This window comes from Garra rufa, chromosome 5, assembly GCF_049309525.1.
Source record: "Garra rufa chromosome 5, GarRuf1.0, whole genome shotgun sequence".
Classification (NCBI taxonomy): Eukaryota; Metazoa; Chordata; class Actinopteri; order Cypriniformes; family Cyprinidae; genus Garra; species Garra rufa.
The window spans coordinates 27,261,403-27,276,397 of record NC_133365.1 but is presented as its reverse complement, the minus strand read 5'-3'; the positions used below and the strand labels follow the sequence as shown (position 1 = coordinate 27,276,397).

General features: G+C 35.4%; 1 protein-coding gene across 1 annotated transcript; it reads left to right on the top strand.

Annotated features, from left to right (window-relative positions):
• Positions 1–616: 616 nt before the first annotated feature.
• gnb2 (guanine nucleotide binding protein (G protein), beta polypeptide 2) lies at positions 617–14,611 on the top strand. The gene is made up of 10 exons (XM_073839565.1): positions 617–1,400; positions 6,371–6,480; positions 7,644–7,682; positions 7,771–7,877; positions 9,573–9,636; positions 10,604–10,766; positions 11,021–11,087; positions 12,695–12,896; positions 12,996–13,212; positions 13,756–14,611. The coding sequence occupies exons 2-10, from the start codon at positions 6,424–6,426 to the stop codon at positions 13,860–13,862; spliced, it is 1,023 nt and encodes a 340-aa protein (XP_073695666.1). The 5' UTR covers positions 617–1,400; positions 6,371–6,423; the 3' UTR covers positions 13,863–14,611.
• The last annotated feature ends 384 nt before the right edge of the window (positions 14,612–14,995 follow it).

The following is a 14,995-nucleotide window of genomic DNA, read 5'->3' as shown; positions in this document are numbered from 1 at the left end:
CATATAGTTGTTTATAATGAGTACTAATATCTGTTCACTTAGTACCAGGTAAAACTGGAATAGAAACTAATAATTATTTGAATAGTTAACTAAAAAGTAACTAAAGAACATGTACCAGTGAGTAGGCTAATTATAGCCTAATTAAACAAACTGTGACCAACTAATGGCATTTTCAAACACCCACCTACTGCTGGAACCACGCCCTCTATAGTTATAGTTAATATTATAGTTTGTTCTTCTTTCTCAGCTACGCTATGTTTCATAAAGGAAGTCACTTGTTTTCGGCTTCTTGGTTCCAGTCCAGTTTTCTTTCTTGCGCGACCTGGCAACACTCCGTTCAGGAGCGCATTCATGTAGTCATTGAGCAGCGCGTAGGGGGAATTCTGTAGAATGTCACTATTTTCTCCAAGACGTTTATTGGTCATTTTCCACAAACGTTTAAATTGAGTTCCACTTATTCTCGTTTCCACATTTCACGAAAGAGCTGATATTTAGCAATAGCGGCCTAAACTCGAGTGTGTTCCAGTGAGGTACTGTTCACCCCCCTGAGCCGCTGTTTGGCGGCGAAGGTCTTCGCTGCAGTGGTACATTCGCAATAAAATGGGTGTGGTTGAATCTCGCATATGTGATGCTACGTGTTTCTGGTGCAGACCGAATGATTTCATACGGGACTGAATTGACAGCAGAGTCAGCGCACATTATTTGAATTATTTAGAAAACAACGGTACTGTTGTTTATGTTGAGTTCACCCCGCCTCCTATTCTGGCACAGTCACATTTGAACTGATGGATGGGTATGCTCCTCCGGAGAGATAGCCAAGTCGATTTTGGTTACTTTATTTTATTTTATTTAAAGGGCCACGGGGTGCCTCGCGTTGTATTGAATTGGTCATTTCTTGGACAAGGAGCGACGGTCAGAACGAAGAAAGCAGCACGAGAAGACGGAGGAAGAAGACACTCGGGAGGAAAGAGGCGAGGATCAAGCAACGCAATATAAAGACAACGACGGCATGTACTTCATTTGAAAGCTTTACTGTATTTGGACTTATTACATCTGTCGGCAATTATATTATTTAAGGCGCAAAATAAGTTTTTTCGCCTCCCAATAGCAAAGTGTACGAAAATCAGGAATATCGTGGAAAAGACTTCTTCCCATCCTCACTAAACGATCAGAGGGCGACATGGTAGCTCCATACTTCATGATAACATCGTTTTGATTCGTTTCACACATGAAACACACAGTCGCCGAGGCCTAACTAACGTTAGCACTAGGAAAAAACCGACAGTATGCAGTCCTAATCATTTTCCAGCAGAAAAATTCCCTGCGAATTACTTCCGCCACCCACTTCAGCATTCCACTCACTTTACGTGGAGACTAAAGCCAAACAGGAAGATTAACAGGTAGGCCTATATTAATTTCTAAGATTCCTCAGAATGTTGTGACCCAGATGAGACATATGGATGAAAAGTAGGGATGGCATCAGAGTTTTAGACCATCAAAATGGTTCGTGTTCATTTGTAATGTGTTTTTTTTTCCGATCAATTGTGATTTTACTGGTTTTGCAACAAAATCGCATCAGTGGATTGTTATTCACATCAATAGGAATATCACGGACAGTATATATCACATTACATTTGTTTTTTAAGGTATTTCATGTATCATTTTAGCCGTGAGTCGTGAATTGATGGAGCAGAAGCCTCCTGCTCTTTAGCTGGCCGCAGCCTCCAGCGCTTTACTCACGCTACAGCTCTAATTATGGCAAGCTGTTTCAACATTTATTGCTTTATACTAAATATTTGTATTTACTATTTTTTTTATTTTTAATGACTAGTAATAGATCTAATAATGACTAGTATTATAGTATTATTTTTACTTTTACTAGATAACGAATAAGATACTTTTCACTAGTATTTTAGTTTTTACTATTCAGTGGGTACTTGTTTTTTTTTACTTAACTGGGATAGTTACTAGTATATATTCCATCTTCACTATATATATATATATATATATATATATATATATATATGTGTGTGTGTTTTAAATATTTATGTTTATAAGACACTGGTATTTAGCCCAATTGTTAACATTAGTTACTATTGACACTTGCCTTTTGCTTGTCATATGTAATAACTAGTCAGAATGGCTACATTATTGTTTATTACAAATCTTACTGGTTGACTTTTTTTTTACTAGTTTGAATACATTATAGTGTCTAATAAATGTGACCCTGAATCACAAAGCCAGTCATAAGGGTGCATTTTTTGAAATTGAGATTTATAGGACAATATTTGGCCGAGATACAAATTGAAATATCTAGAATCTGAGGGTGCAAAAAAATCTAAATATGGAGAAAATCACCCTTAAAGTTGTCCAAATGAAGGACAACTTTAAAGCAATGCTAATAACTTACTAATCAAAAATTCAGTTTTGATATATTTACCATAAGAAGATTGATAAAATATCTTAATGGAACATAATCTTTACTTAACATTCTAATGATTTTCTTTGGCACAACAGAAAAATCTATAATTTTGACCCGTACAATGTATTGTTGGCTATTGCAACAAATATACCTGTGCAACTTATGACCGGTTTTGTGGTCCAGGGTCACAAATGGGTACTAGTGTTTGATTAGTTAATACCAGGAAAACTAGAACAGAGACTGGAAAAGTAAGAATAAGTACCATATTGACCTGAATATAAGACGACCCTGAGACGTTTTATCATCATCATCATCATCTTCATCATCATCATTTTTTATTCCTTTCATGAAAATGCATTATTTATACAAGGCACATACAATTCAGTTAAGTTTTCCTTTACATTTCCATGATCAGAAAGGAGCAGATGGAAGAATAATTTTCATATTTTTATCTGCCCCCTTTATAAACATAAACAGTAGATGGCATTAGCATTGTTCCCTCCACCATCACCCAAAATTTATTAACATAAATAATAAATGACATTAGCATTGTTCCCTCTACCATCACCCAAACTCCAACATATCCGATATTTGTTTAAACATTTTACAATGGTCACATACAAACAAAATCAAAATTCAGTTTGATATAATTCAAGTTGTTTCTTTTTATAACTCATTTTAAATACCAAAATATTTTTGCAACTTTTTAAATCTTTCATTAGAGAATTCCATGCTTTTACTCCAGCAACAGACAAACACATTTGTTTCAGGTTTGTTCGTACTATTGGATGTTTAAAGTCATAGCCGTCTGTGATTTCCATCTTCAGAAGTAAAAACAAATAACTTTTGTAAGTCATGTGGAAGAGCTTTGCTTCTAGCTTTGAACATCACTAATAAAGTTTGTAATTCTACAGTGTCTTTAAGTTTTAATAATCCTGACCTAATTAAGAGTGGATTTGTGTGATCCCTATATCCTGCTTTGAAAATAATGCAAATAGCTCTTTTCTGAAAAATAAATAAAGGCATAATGTTGCTATGATATGTATTTCCCCATATTTCTACACAATAGTTTAAATAAGGTAAAATTATTGAACAATATAACATTTTCATTGTATACGGTAAACTGTATTTAACCTTATTCAAAATAAATAGGCTTTTTGCCATCTTATTTTTTACATGCAATATATGACTTTTCCACGTCAATTTCTCATCTAAGGTGACTCCTAGAAATCTGATTTTATTAAAAACATTTTTTCTTAAATTATTTTCATATTGTATATTTTTCCTTTTTTAAGTTTTGTTTTGAAAGTATGGTAAATACTAGTAAAATGTACCAGCAATCACTTAAAAAAAATCTTTTTTTGATTTTTGATTTACCATAAAAATAACAGTAGTCTACCAAAATTTCATTAACAGTAGAAGTGAAATCTTATTGTAGTCTTCAAATCTAGGTTCTTTCTTATGTTTTAAAATCACATTTAAAAGCTGTAAGCTTTTCTTTTCTTTTGTTTTAACTCGCAATTTTCTAACATACTATATTATGTATTTCTTGGCACATTTGTTTGACGTCTATTTGGCTTCACATATTGTTGTGGGTGTAAATCTAGACCCTGAATATAGGATGACCATTTTTCTTTCTTTCTTTTTTTAAATCAACCCCAGATCCCAATATGCAGTACTAGTCAGTACTTGATTACATACTAATCAGGATTTGAAATTAACATTTTTCACTCACAGTCAATTTGTCTACTAAATTTTTAAGTTACCGGCCATTCATAACTTCTACTAGGCAAAAAAATTCCAAAATAAATAACAACAAAAAACAGCATGTGTAGACGCGGTGGGAGTCTTCAGGCCTTTTTTTCGACTCTTCATTATTTAATATATCATAAGTCACGAGTTCAGTATTTGCACTAAATCTGTGCAGATTTGGCTTGAATTTACCCAAGAAATTACTTAGTAAACATTTGACAGTGTTACCGCAGATTTTTTTTACCTGCATTTGGCGGGTGTTAATATCAAACTCTGATACTAATGCTAAAAATGAAAACAGATAGTTAGGAGTACTTGTTAAAACGGCTTGCCATATGCAAATGTCAGTAGAAAGATAAAAGAGGACGTTAACCGTTCATATGTCTGTTGTTCTGGGCGTTGGACGATCTCACTGAAATATAAACGTCACCCATGTGACCAAGCAACTCACGTTTTGCAGCTGTTTCCCGGGTTTAAAAGGACGCGTGGTTTACATAGGTTGCGGTTTCAGCGAAAGCACCGCTTGGTGCTAGAATACGATAGAATGCCGCTTACTTTTCTCCCTTTCCTCGCAGTACGCAGAGAGTGCATATGCCACTCTGCATTCAGCTATAGGGGTGGGGCAAAGTCTGACATTTCTTTATGGTTAATGCTAACAGAACTCCAAGGACACAAATCCAGCGAGCGTATTATCAGTATTGGTGCTTTTGGATCGGTTATGAAACGCTGATTTAACCGAAAATGGATCCATACACCCGCCATTCTGCGGCAACTTGATTGTGGAAGACGGATGCAACATGCTGTTTCCACATCTCATCTGTTTATGAGCTTCTGTAATGTAAAATAGTCGTAGAAAACATATTACCTGTTTTATGGCGAAGGAGAAAAACATTTGCCTACTCCGAGGCGGTGGCCTTGTTACTGCTCTCAATTTGGTGCTTATCAGCTGACAGCCCCCTCCAGTCATATTTAATGTATGAAGTTGTATTATTTTACATAGTGCTGACAATAATATAACCCCGCTGCAAAGAAGATAAAAAAACAGTTGGTTAATAAATAGATAATGTTTGATCCTAAGGCTATTTCTAACATATATATATAGCTGATTTCAAACAGTCAAGAAGGCATTATGGCACACTAGTATGGACCAGAGGAAAACTAACCCCTCAGCTGCTCTTTTCCCAACATGCTTGAAGACCTTAAAAGGTGCAAAAGGAGTTTCAGTCATCTAGATTAGCCAAGATTCCTCAGATCTAAGCCATTTATCTGAGGGAAAGGTTTTGTGGGTAAAATGAGATTATACATCATCGCTGCTTCTTTCTCTGTGATGGGTTGTGATGTAAGTTCTCAAGTGGGTGTGTGTAGCTTTTATGCTCTTTGTGTGGAGTTTCCTCACAGATTGATTCTTATACATTGCTTAACTTTTTTTTCTTCCTGCTGGGGAGTTAAGGCTCTCTAATAAGTATGTGTGGTAAGGGGGTAATAACAATATTTTTTGCATCCGTGTCTCACGGCTCCCATCAGCATAGATACAATAGCCATACAGAGATCTGTGGGTTATAACTGGAAACATGCAAAGCAGAACTGTTCATAAGGTCCGAAAGACTATGGGATTGGTGGATGATTTGTGATATATTTGACTTTGTAAAAAACACATGCAAAAATCCTGTGTGTTTTTGCATGCCAATTTGAATGTGTAACCTCATGTATGGTTTCAGGTCAGGCAACCTATTCTTTATCTCATTTCAATTCAATTCAAATAACTATATTGACATGATCAATAGTACATTTGGTATTGCCAAAGCAAGCAACATAGAAAGTAGTTAAGAACAACTGAATGGTTAAAAATGTCAATTTTAAATCTGGTAAACACACCTTTATTTACCATAAATGATAATCCTGATTCCTGATCTTGTTTATGTGTTTAGAATGGCTCTCAGAATATTAATCCTATTATATTAAAGGTTGTTAGCCAGATTATACCAGATTAAAGATTATGATGTAATATTAATCTGAAACCCTGCAGCACATCTGCACTATGAAATTATTTTATACATTTTATTACAAAAAAAAAACACATAACCAAAGATTATGAATCTTATCAATATTAATATTTTTATTATTTTACTTGTCAGCTTGTCAAACCACAACACTACGGCCACTAACGCTATTCATACATCATGTTTTAATCTACAGGTGTCTGAGGGGGTGAGAGAGGTCAGAGGGTAAAGGTTAAAGGTCATTTCAAGATGAGTGAGCTCGAGCAGCTTCGACAGGAGGCTGAGCAACTGCGCAATCAGATCAGAGTGAGTCCTAATACTGATACTGCTAAAAATAAAGTGTATTGGGGTCCTGATCCCTATGTCAGAGTTTATGTTGCCATTTGGCTTGACATTATCCCTTACATATGTGACCCCGGACCACAAAACCAGTCATAAGGGTCAACCAGACAAGGGCCAATTTATGCATATACATTTATACAAAAGCTGAATAAAAAAGTTTTCCATTGATGTATGGTTTGTTAGGATAGAACAGTATTTGATCGAGATTAAACTATTTAAAAATCTGGAATCTGAGGGTGCAAAAAAAATAAAAATTAAAAATGCCTTTAAAGTTGTTCAAATTAAGTTCTTAGCAATGCATATCACTAATAAAAAAATCAAGTTTTTATATATTTACGGTACGAAGTGCACAAATTATCTTAATGGAACATGATCTTTACTTAATATCCTAATGAATTTTGGCATAAAAAAATCTATAATTTTGACCCATACAATGTGTTTTAACTATTGCTACAAATATACCCATGCTACTTAAGACCAGTTTTGTGGTCCAGGGTCACATTTAGAAATAAACAAAATTAATATTTGTCATGTCACTGATAAATACGCTAATATGAAGTTTAATTTAAGACTTAAAAGGATAGTTCACCCAGAATGAAAATTCTGTAATTAATTACTCACCTGTAAGACCTATGTTAATCTTCAGAACAAAAATTAAGATATTTTTTATGAAATCCGCGAGTTTTCTGACCCTGCATAGACAGCAACGCAACTGACACATTCAAGACCAAGAAAGATAGTAAGAACATCTGTAAAATAGTCCATGTGAAATCATTGGTTAAACCGTAATGTTATGAAGCTACGAGAATACTATTTGTGCACAAGGAAAACAAAAAATACTGCTTCATTCAAAATTTCTTCACCTCTGTGTCAGTTTCTGCCATGCATTCAGGGCCTTGAACACAGTAGTTGCGTTGCTGTCTATGCAGGGTCAGAAAACTCTCGGATTTCATCAAAAATATCTTAATTTGTGTTCCGACACAAAACGAAGGTCTTATGGGTTTGGAATGACATGTGGGTGAGAAATTAATAAATTGATATCCTGATTACTTAAGATACATCGTCATATCCCACCTACAAATGGTGGCAGTAGAATGATTTACCTGACATTGTCTTCTGTCCCTCAGGATGCCAGGAAAGCATGTGGAGACTCCACACTCACTCAGGTGAGACGTAATTACACATAGAAGCGGGATGATGTGATCTCCAGAGGTCTGTGGGTTTTCATTAATGTGGTATTTATGTGTGTGGTAGATAACAGCAGGCCTGGATCCAGTGGGGAGGATACAGATGAGGACGAGGCGCACACTGCGTGGGCATTTGGCTAAAATCTACGCCATGCACTGGGGCTCAGACTCCAGGTAATTCTATTGGCAACCTTCAAACAATTCACTGCTCACACCTGGCATCAAAGAGAACAAAACAAGTTAAAAGTAGCAGATGAGCATGACTCAGTGGTTGGTGTCTTGGCTTTGGTTTTGCACCTGTTGACGACACAGAAGACAATGAACAACACGACACACTGACCCACATGTTAACTAATTGTTGTTGGCCAAACATCTACGGCTGCACTACTGTCACAATGGAAATTAATATCTTGAAAGATGATTTTTGTGAGCTGTTTTATACTCCAAAGTGTATTGCGCTAGCAAAATCTTCACAGTTATAACTATAAAGCCGAAATTATACTTCACTCATCCGCATTTTGCATCTGACAATTTAACATCGCTTTTGAATTTAAAATACTACATATTCATTTTACCATAGAATAAAATTCAACATTTTATTATGATATTAAAGGATTAGTTCACTCCTGAATTAAAATTTTCTGATAATTTACTCACCCAATGTCATCTAAGATGTTCATGTCTTTCTTTCTTCAGTCGAAAACAAATTAAGGTTTTTAAGGAAAACATTACAGGATTTTTCTCTATATAGTGGACTTTAATGGGGATCAGCAGGTTGAAGGTCCAAATTGCAGGTTCACTGTAGCTTCAAAGGGCTCTACACGATCCCAGCTAATTTTCTCCTCCTTCAAAATCGTTTGACTTTCTTTAAATGTTCGCTTTATAAACACTGGGTCGGTATTTCCGCCTACATCATGTGATCTTTCTAATGTGACTACGTAATGGATGAAGTCAAGCTAGCGCAATAAATTTTAGTTTTTGTTTGGAAAATGTTTGATCATTTTGCTACATAAGACCCTTATTCCTCGGCTGGGATCGTGTAGAGCCCTTTGAAGCTGCATTGAAACTGCAATTTGGACCATCATCTCATTGGCTCCCATTAAAGTCCACTATATGGACAAAAATCCTGGAATGTTTTTCTCAAAAATCTTAATTTCTTTTCGACTGAAGAAAGAAAGACATGAATATCTTGGATGACATGGGGGTGAGTAAATTATCAGGAAATTTTAATTCTGATTTGAACTAATCCTTTCACTAAGCACTGTATAATTTATCTAAAGCTATTGGAGTAGCATGGTATCCATATAGAATACATTAACAAATTTTTGCTTAGCAGGCTAATTGTTAATCCAAAAAGCACAGCAATTATTTTATTTGGTTGTATTTGGCTTGACTGTCAATGTGGACAACAGAGCACCACAGCCCAGCAACCAGTTCAAATTAAAGGTGCTGGTATGTAAATAAATGAAAACACCGGCTAAATAGATGACCCAAGCAAAAAAACAAAACAAAAAAACCCCCATCACTTTCCTGGTAAAAATTGCCATTTTATGCCCCCCTTGCTAGTAGCCTACACCGGTTACATACTCTGCCTAGAGAGCAGAAGTAATGTGAAATCATATAAACCCACAAGCAAATAACATACAAGCTACATAGTGATTCAATTATTTTTCTTGTCAACTATCTGAATTAAGTTGGAAGACAGAAATGAAGTGTGTGCAGTTGAAAGCTGTATCTTCAGTTTAGAAATTAAAATGACCTGTGTGAAGTAAATAGGTGTGTAGCATAAACTTTCAGCAAGACCACCAGCCATTTCCCTCTCTTTTATCTCTATAATAATATATGTCCGCTTTCTTATCTTATCCTCAGGCTTCTCGTTAGTGCCTCACAGGATGGAAAACTCATCATCTGGGACAGCTACACTACAAACAAGGTCTGTAGCTCCATTATATTGTTACACATAAAGCCCATGATAGTACTGTAGTTCTGAACTAGCAATCAAAAGCTTTTAAGTTGAGCTTTTCATGAACTATCACCATCATGTAAACCAATACCAGGTTGGTTGTCCCTTTAGTAGGTTTATTGAGAAGTTATTAGGTAAAATAACAGATTATTTAGAAATACAGATCATAACTAACACTGGCAAAAGGTCAGTTATATATGTGACCCCGGACCACAAAACCAATTTATAAGGGTAACTTTTTGACAGAGGGAACACACGCTCTGCCACACAGAAAAATACTTTCTCAACAAATTAGTGGAAGAGTTTGGCTCGGAATTTTTGAGTTTATACATGTTAAAGTGCGTGAGAGGACTCCAAACGGACTGCTGGGAAACACACTGAAGGAAATGGGAGAGAGCACCTGAAACCTGTTGCTCTGAGCACTAATGCGAAAGGTGATTTTATTTTTTTAATATTCACCCTTATCATACTTTTAAAAGGATTTCAACTTTTTGATTTATACATCATCTGAAAGTTTTCCATTGATGTATGGTTTGTTAGGATATGACAATATTTGGCCGAGATACAACTATTTAAAAATCTGGAATCTAAAGGGTGTAAAAAAATTGCCTTTAAAGTTGTCTAAATTAAGTTCTTAGCATTGCATAATTAAGTTTTAAGTATATTTCTGGTAGGAAATTTACAAAATATCTTCATGGAACATGATCTTTACTTAACATCCTAATGATTTTTGGCATAAAATCAAAATCGATAATTTTGACCAATACAATGTATTGTTGGCTATTGCTACAAACATACGCTACTTCTGACTGATTTTGTGGTCAAGGGTCACATATTATCTTGTGAATATTATCAGCATGTGTGTTTTTCCTGTCATTATCAGATTTTCAACAGCCTGTTTTAATATTTGTTCAATGTTCAATATTATAAACTTCAGATTCATGCCATCCCGTTGCGGTCATCATGGGTAATGACCTGTGCGTATGCGCCATCTGGAAACTTTGTGGCCTGTGGTGGACTGGACAACATTTGCTCCATATACAGCTTAAAGACTAGAGAGGGCAATGTTAGAGTCAGCCGAGAGCTGCCTGGACACACAGGTCTGATAACACTCGCATACACACCTTCATGTACAGAGAGTAAAGCAGTGTCATAAACATTAATGACTGCCATACAACGAAATATAAATATTTTTGATCGATTCATAGAACAGGTTGTATACGTTTGTTGGCAGCAATCAAATATACAGTATGTCTGGAAGAAAAGAAAATCAGAGAAGAAGCAGTTAAGACGTTTTTACCGTCATGCAGTTTCAGGGTGTGACATGTTGACTTCCTGTCTGTTCATTTTCTAGGTTACCTTTCCTGTTGCCGTTTCATAGATGACAATCAAATTATCACCAGTTCAGGAGACACAACTTGGTGTGTTCAACAACAACACACTATACTACACTAGAAAAAAAAAGAAGAAAGATAATGTGACAAACTCCAGTGGTTCTTAACTGGTTTTGCTTCAGGACCAAAATTTGTGGTGCCTTAATATAGTACAGTTGTATTTTGTACAAATGTGAACACAAATACCCCTAAAATCGAACATTATTATATTCATTTTATTATTATCATTTTATTATTATATTAATAATATTAATAAACTATTGATATATTAATAATTATAATCTTTAATATTAAACTCTAAAATATATGAAAGCCTGTTTCCGCCACTGTATAAAAAATAAAAAAAGGTAATTGCGACTTTCTATGTCACAATTTTTTCTTGCAATTGCGAACTGAAAATTACAATTCAGATTTTTTATTTTCTCAGAATTGTTAGATAAACTTGCAGTTCTGAGAAATAAGTCAAAATTGTGTGATATAAACTTGCAATTCTGAGAAATAAAGTCAGAACTGCAAGATATATCTCACAATTGTGACTTTTTTGAGTTCATATCTCACAATTCCAATGTTCCAATGTGACTACGTAATGAGTGAAGTCGAGCTAGTGCAAGATGAGCATTTATGGTTAAAAAGTATATAAATTAAAAAAAAATGGCTGATCGTTTCACTATATAGGACCCTTATTCCTCAGCTAGGATTGTGTAGAGCCCTTTAAAGCTGCATTGAAACTGCAATTTGGACTTTTAACCCGCTGATCCCAATTTAAGTTCACTATATGGAGAAAAATCCTGGAACGTTACATCTCGTAATTTTGACTTTTTTTAGAATTGCGTGATACAAACTCACAATTCAGAATTTTTGAGAAATGAAGTCAGAATTGTGATATAAACTTGAAATTCTGAGAAATAAAGTCACAATTCTGAGAAATAAAGTCAGAACTGTAAGATATATCTCACAACTGACTTTTCTCTCAGAATTGCAAGTGTATATCTCAAAATACTGACTTTATAAAACGAGATAGATACTCGCAATTGTGATAAGATTTTTTCAGTTTATTTCTCGCAATTCTGAGATAAAATTCTGACTTTATAACTCATGATTGCGAGTTTACATCTTGCAATTCTGACTTTATTTCTCACTTGTAGTATAAAAAATGTCACACTTGCCTTCATTTTTTATTCAGAGGCAGAAACGAGCTTCCATAGAAATCAGTATTCAAAAACATAAAATCAGAACTAATCACATTTATGTCATATTTTCTGTCATATCACATTTATGTCATAGTATCATGGTTTTTGAGGATGAAGACATATCACACAAAATGTCTATGTTAGCATAGCTAGCTTTGACTAAGATATAGATGAATTTACACCAAAACATCAAGAGAAAAAGATATGGGAAGCATTTCTCCCTCTTTTAAAAGTTGACAAGCCTGTTTCTTTTACATGATTAAATGGTTATTTGTGTTTTATTATTGTTTTCCCCCTGTGGTCCATGATTACACCAGTTGAGAATCACTGTAATCAAACACACCAATTACTTTCAGTTACAGATTCTCTGAATTTACACTTATATAGTTCAATAATGTCTGTTCGGGTTGTACGTGTTAACCTTTCATTCACATTTTTTTCCAGCGCTCTGTGGGACATTGAGACTGGTCAGCAGACTACGCTGTTCTCAGGTCACAGTGGAGATGTGATGAGTCTGTCGTTGGCTCCAGACTCGCGGACCTTCATCTCTGGGGCCTGTGACGCCTCCATTAAACTCTGGGACATCAGAGATAGCATGTGCAGACAGACATTCACCGGGCACGAGTCAGACATCAACGCTGTCTGTGTGAGTAAACACACGGCTTAAACAAATACACATTACTGATATCCCAGAATCAAAGTAGGTCACCTTTACATTTCACTTATTTTCTCCTCCATCGCTCAGTTCTTCCCAAGCGGCAGCGCGTTTGCAACCGGTTCCGATGACGCCACCTGCAGGCTGTTTGACCTGCGTGCGGATCAGGAGCTGTGTTTATACTCTCATGATAATATCATCTGTGGCATTACCTCTGTGGCCTTCTCCCGCTCCGGCCGTCTGCTGCTCGCCGGCTATGATGACTTTAACTGCAACATCTGGGACGCCATGAAGGGAGACCGAGCAGGTGAACACTTCATTTTTAACATGGCTTTCATTTGAAAGTTATTAAAGGGATAGTTTCATAAAAATTTAAATTCTGTCATTACTCACCCTCATGTTGTTCCAAACCTGTAAGACCTTCATTCATCTTCAAACACAAATTAAGATATCTTTGATGAAATCTGAGCGCTTTCTGATCCTGCATAGACAGCAACGCAAATGAAATGTTCAAAGCCTAGAAAGTTAGTAAGGACATTGTTAAAATAGTCCATGTGACGTCAGTGGTTCATCCTTAATCTTATGAAGCTACAAAAATACTTTTTGTGTGCAAAGAAAAAAACAATAACAACTTTATTCAACAATTTCTTCTCTTCTGAGTCAGTCTTGTAGTAGTTGCATTGGATTTCATCAAAAAAATATCTTAATTTGTGTTCCAAAGATGAACAAAGGTCTTACGGGTTTGGAGCGACATAACGGCGAGTAATTTTTGGGTGAACTAACCCACTAAAATACAGTTTTTTTACTGGCTCAATACAAACTATATGTTCACACTTATTGTCTCTTACAGGAGTGCTGGCTGGCCATGACAATCGTGTGAGCTGTCTTGGGGTCACAGATGATGGCATGGCCGTGTCTACAGGTTCCTGGGACAGCTTCCTGAAGATCTGGAACTGACCACACACACACCTCACATATTGTACACATTATTCACTCATCATACCCAATGTATGTACTTTACTGTACATATGATGTACACTTGCCTACACAGACACACATGCCTGACAAAAAAAACTGTACATAATATATATAATTAGTTATACGTTTACACCAAATCTTTTCAGTGCCACATCATTCTATACATATAGTCACACTATAGGTAGTTTGAACCACAAGTTTGAAACAGGAATGTTTACACTGACACACACAATTACTTTTTCCCTTACTTAAGGTTTGCTGGACCTACATGGTACCTTCACTAAGTACATTTGAAGGAATGTGCGTTGTCTAATTTGAGCGCACAATCCAAAACATTTATTTGACACGCTTTTTTTTTTTGACATGCTTCATTTTGAGACTGAATTGTATGCTCTAGTGGTGAAGAGCATTCATTTTTGTTTCGACTTCCATTCTGTCTTCTATACTCAGAAATAAGCCTAAAGTACTGATGTTTCCATGAGCATGTAGAGTTGAAATGATGGAAGACCTGAGACAGTTACCCACCAAGAATTGTCGTAGATGAAACAGATCACACTTCATGTAGTCCATGTTTTTATAGATGCGTATGCCGGCATATTCCAGTATACCAGTAAATATATGATGTTTTTGTCTTTCTTTTTTGTTTAGATTTTACATTTTTTAAAAGCTTTTATTCATGTTTTCCTGTGTGCTGCACCCTAAGAAGAATAAAGAAAACTGAAAATTAATAAAAATCTGCCGTGTCACTAAATATGTGACCACAGGTTGCTCAAAGGGTGTAAATATTTATTATTTGAAATTACTCAGTTCATAAAAGTGGTTTTCAACTGATTAAGGACCCAGACTTAACACTGAACAAGCAAAATTATTATTCTGACAGTGGTGTAAAAAAGCATAAACAACATAAGTGTGATAACTATCACACTTGAATATGATAAACAGAGCCAAAAAAAAAAAAAAAAAACAGCTTTTCACATTAAAGTCCCCCTGTAGTAAAAAAAAAAATTGATCCCTTAAAACTAATCTTTGTCAAAATTACATATTTAAAAACAATTATTGTGAAAATAATTCTCTCATGTCTTAAAACAGCTTGAATGTAACTCTACCCCCCA

Excerpts from the sequence above, each read along its gene's own strand:
- gnb2 (XM_073839565.1), top strand. The coding sequence starts at position 6,424 with ATGAGTGAGCTCGAGCAGCTTCGACAGGAGGCTGAGCAACTGCGCAAT. Across the intron at positions 7,683-7,770 it reads GAGACTCCACACTCACTCAG|ATAACAGCAGGCCTGGATCC; the intron begins GTGAGACGTAAT and ends TGTGTGTGGTAG. Across the intron at positions 12,897-12,995 it reads CAGACATCAACGCTGTCTGT|TTCTTCCCAAGCGGCAGCGC; the intron begins GTGAGTAAACAC and ends TCCATCGCTCAG.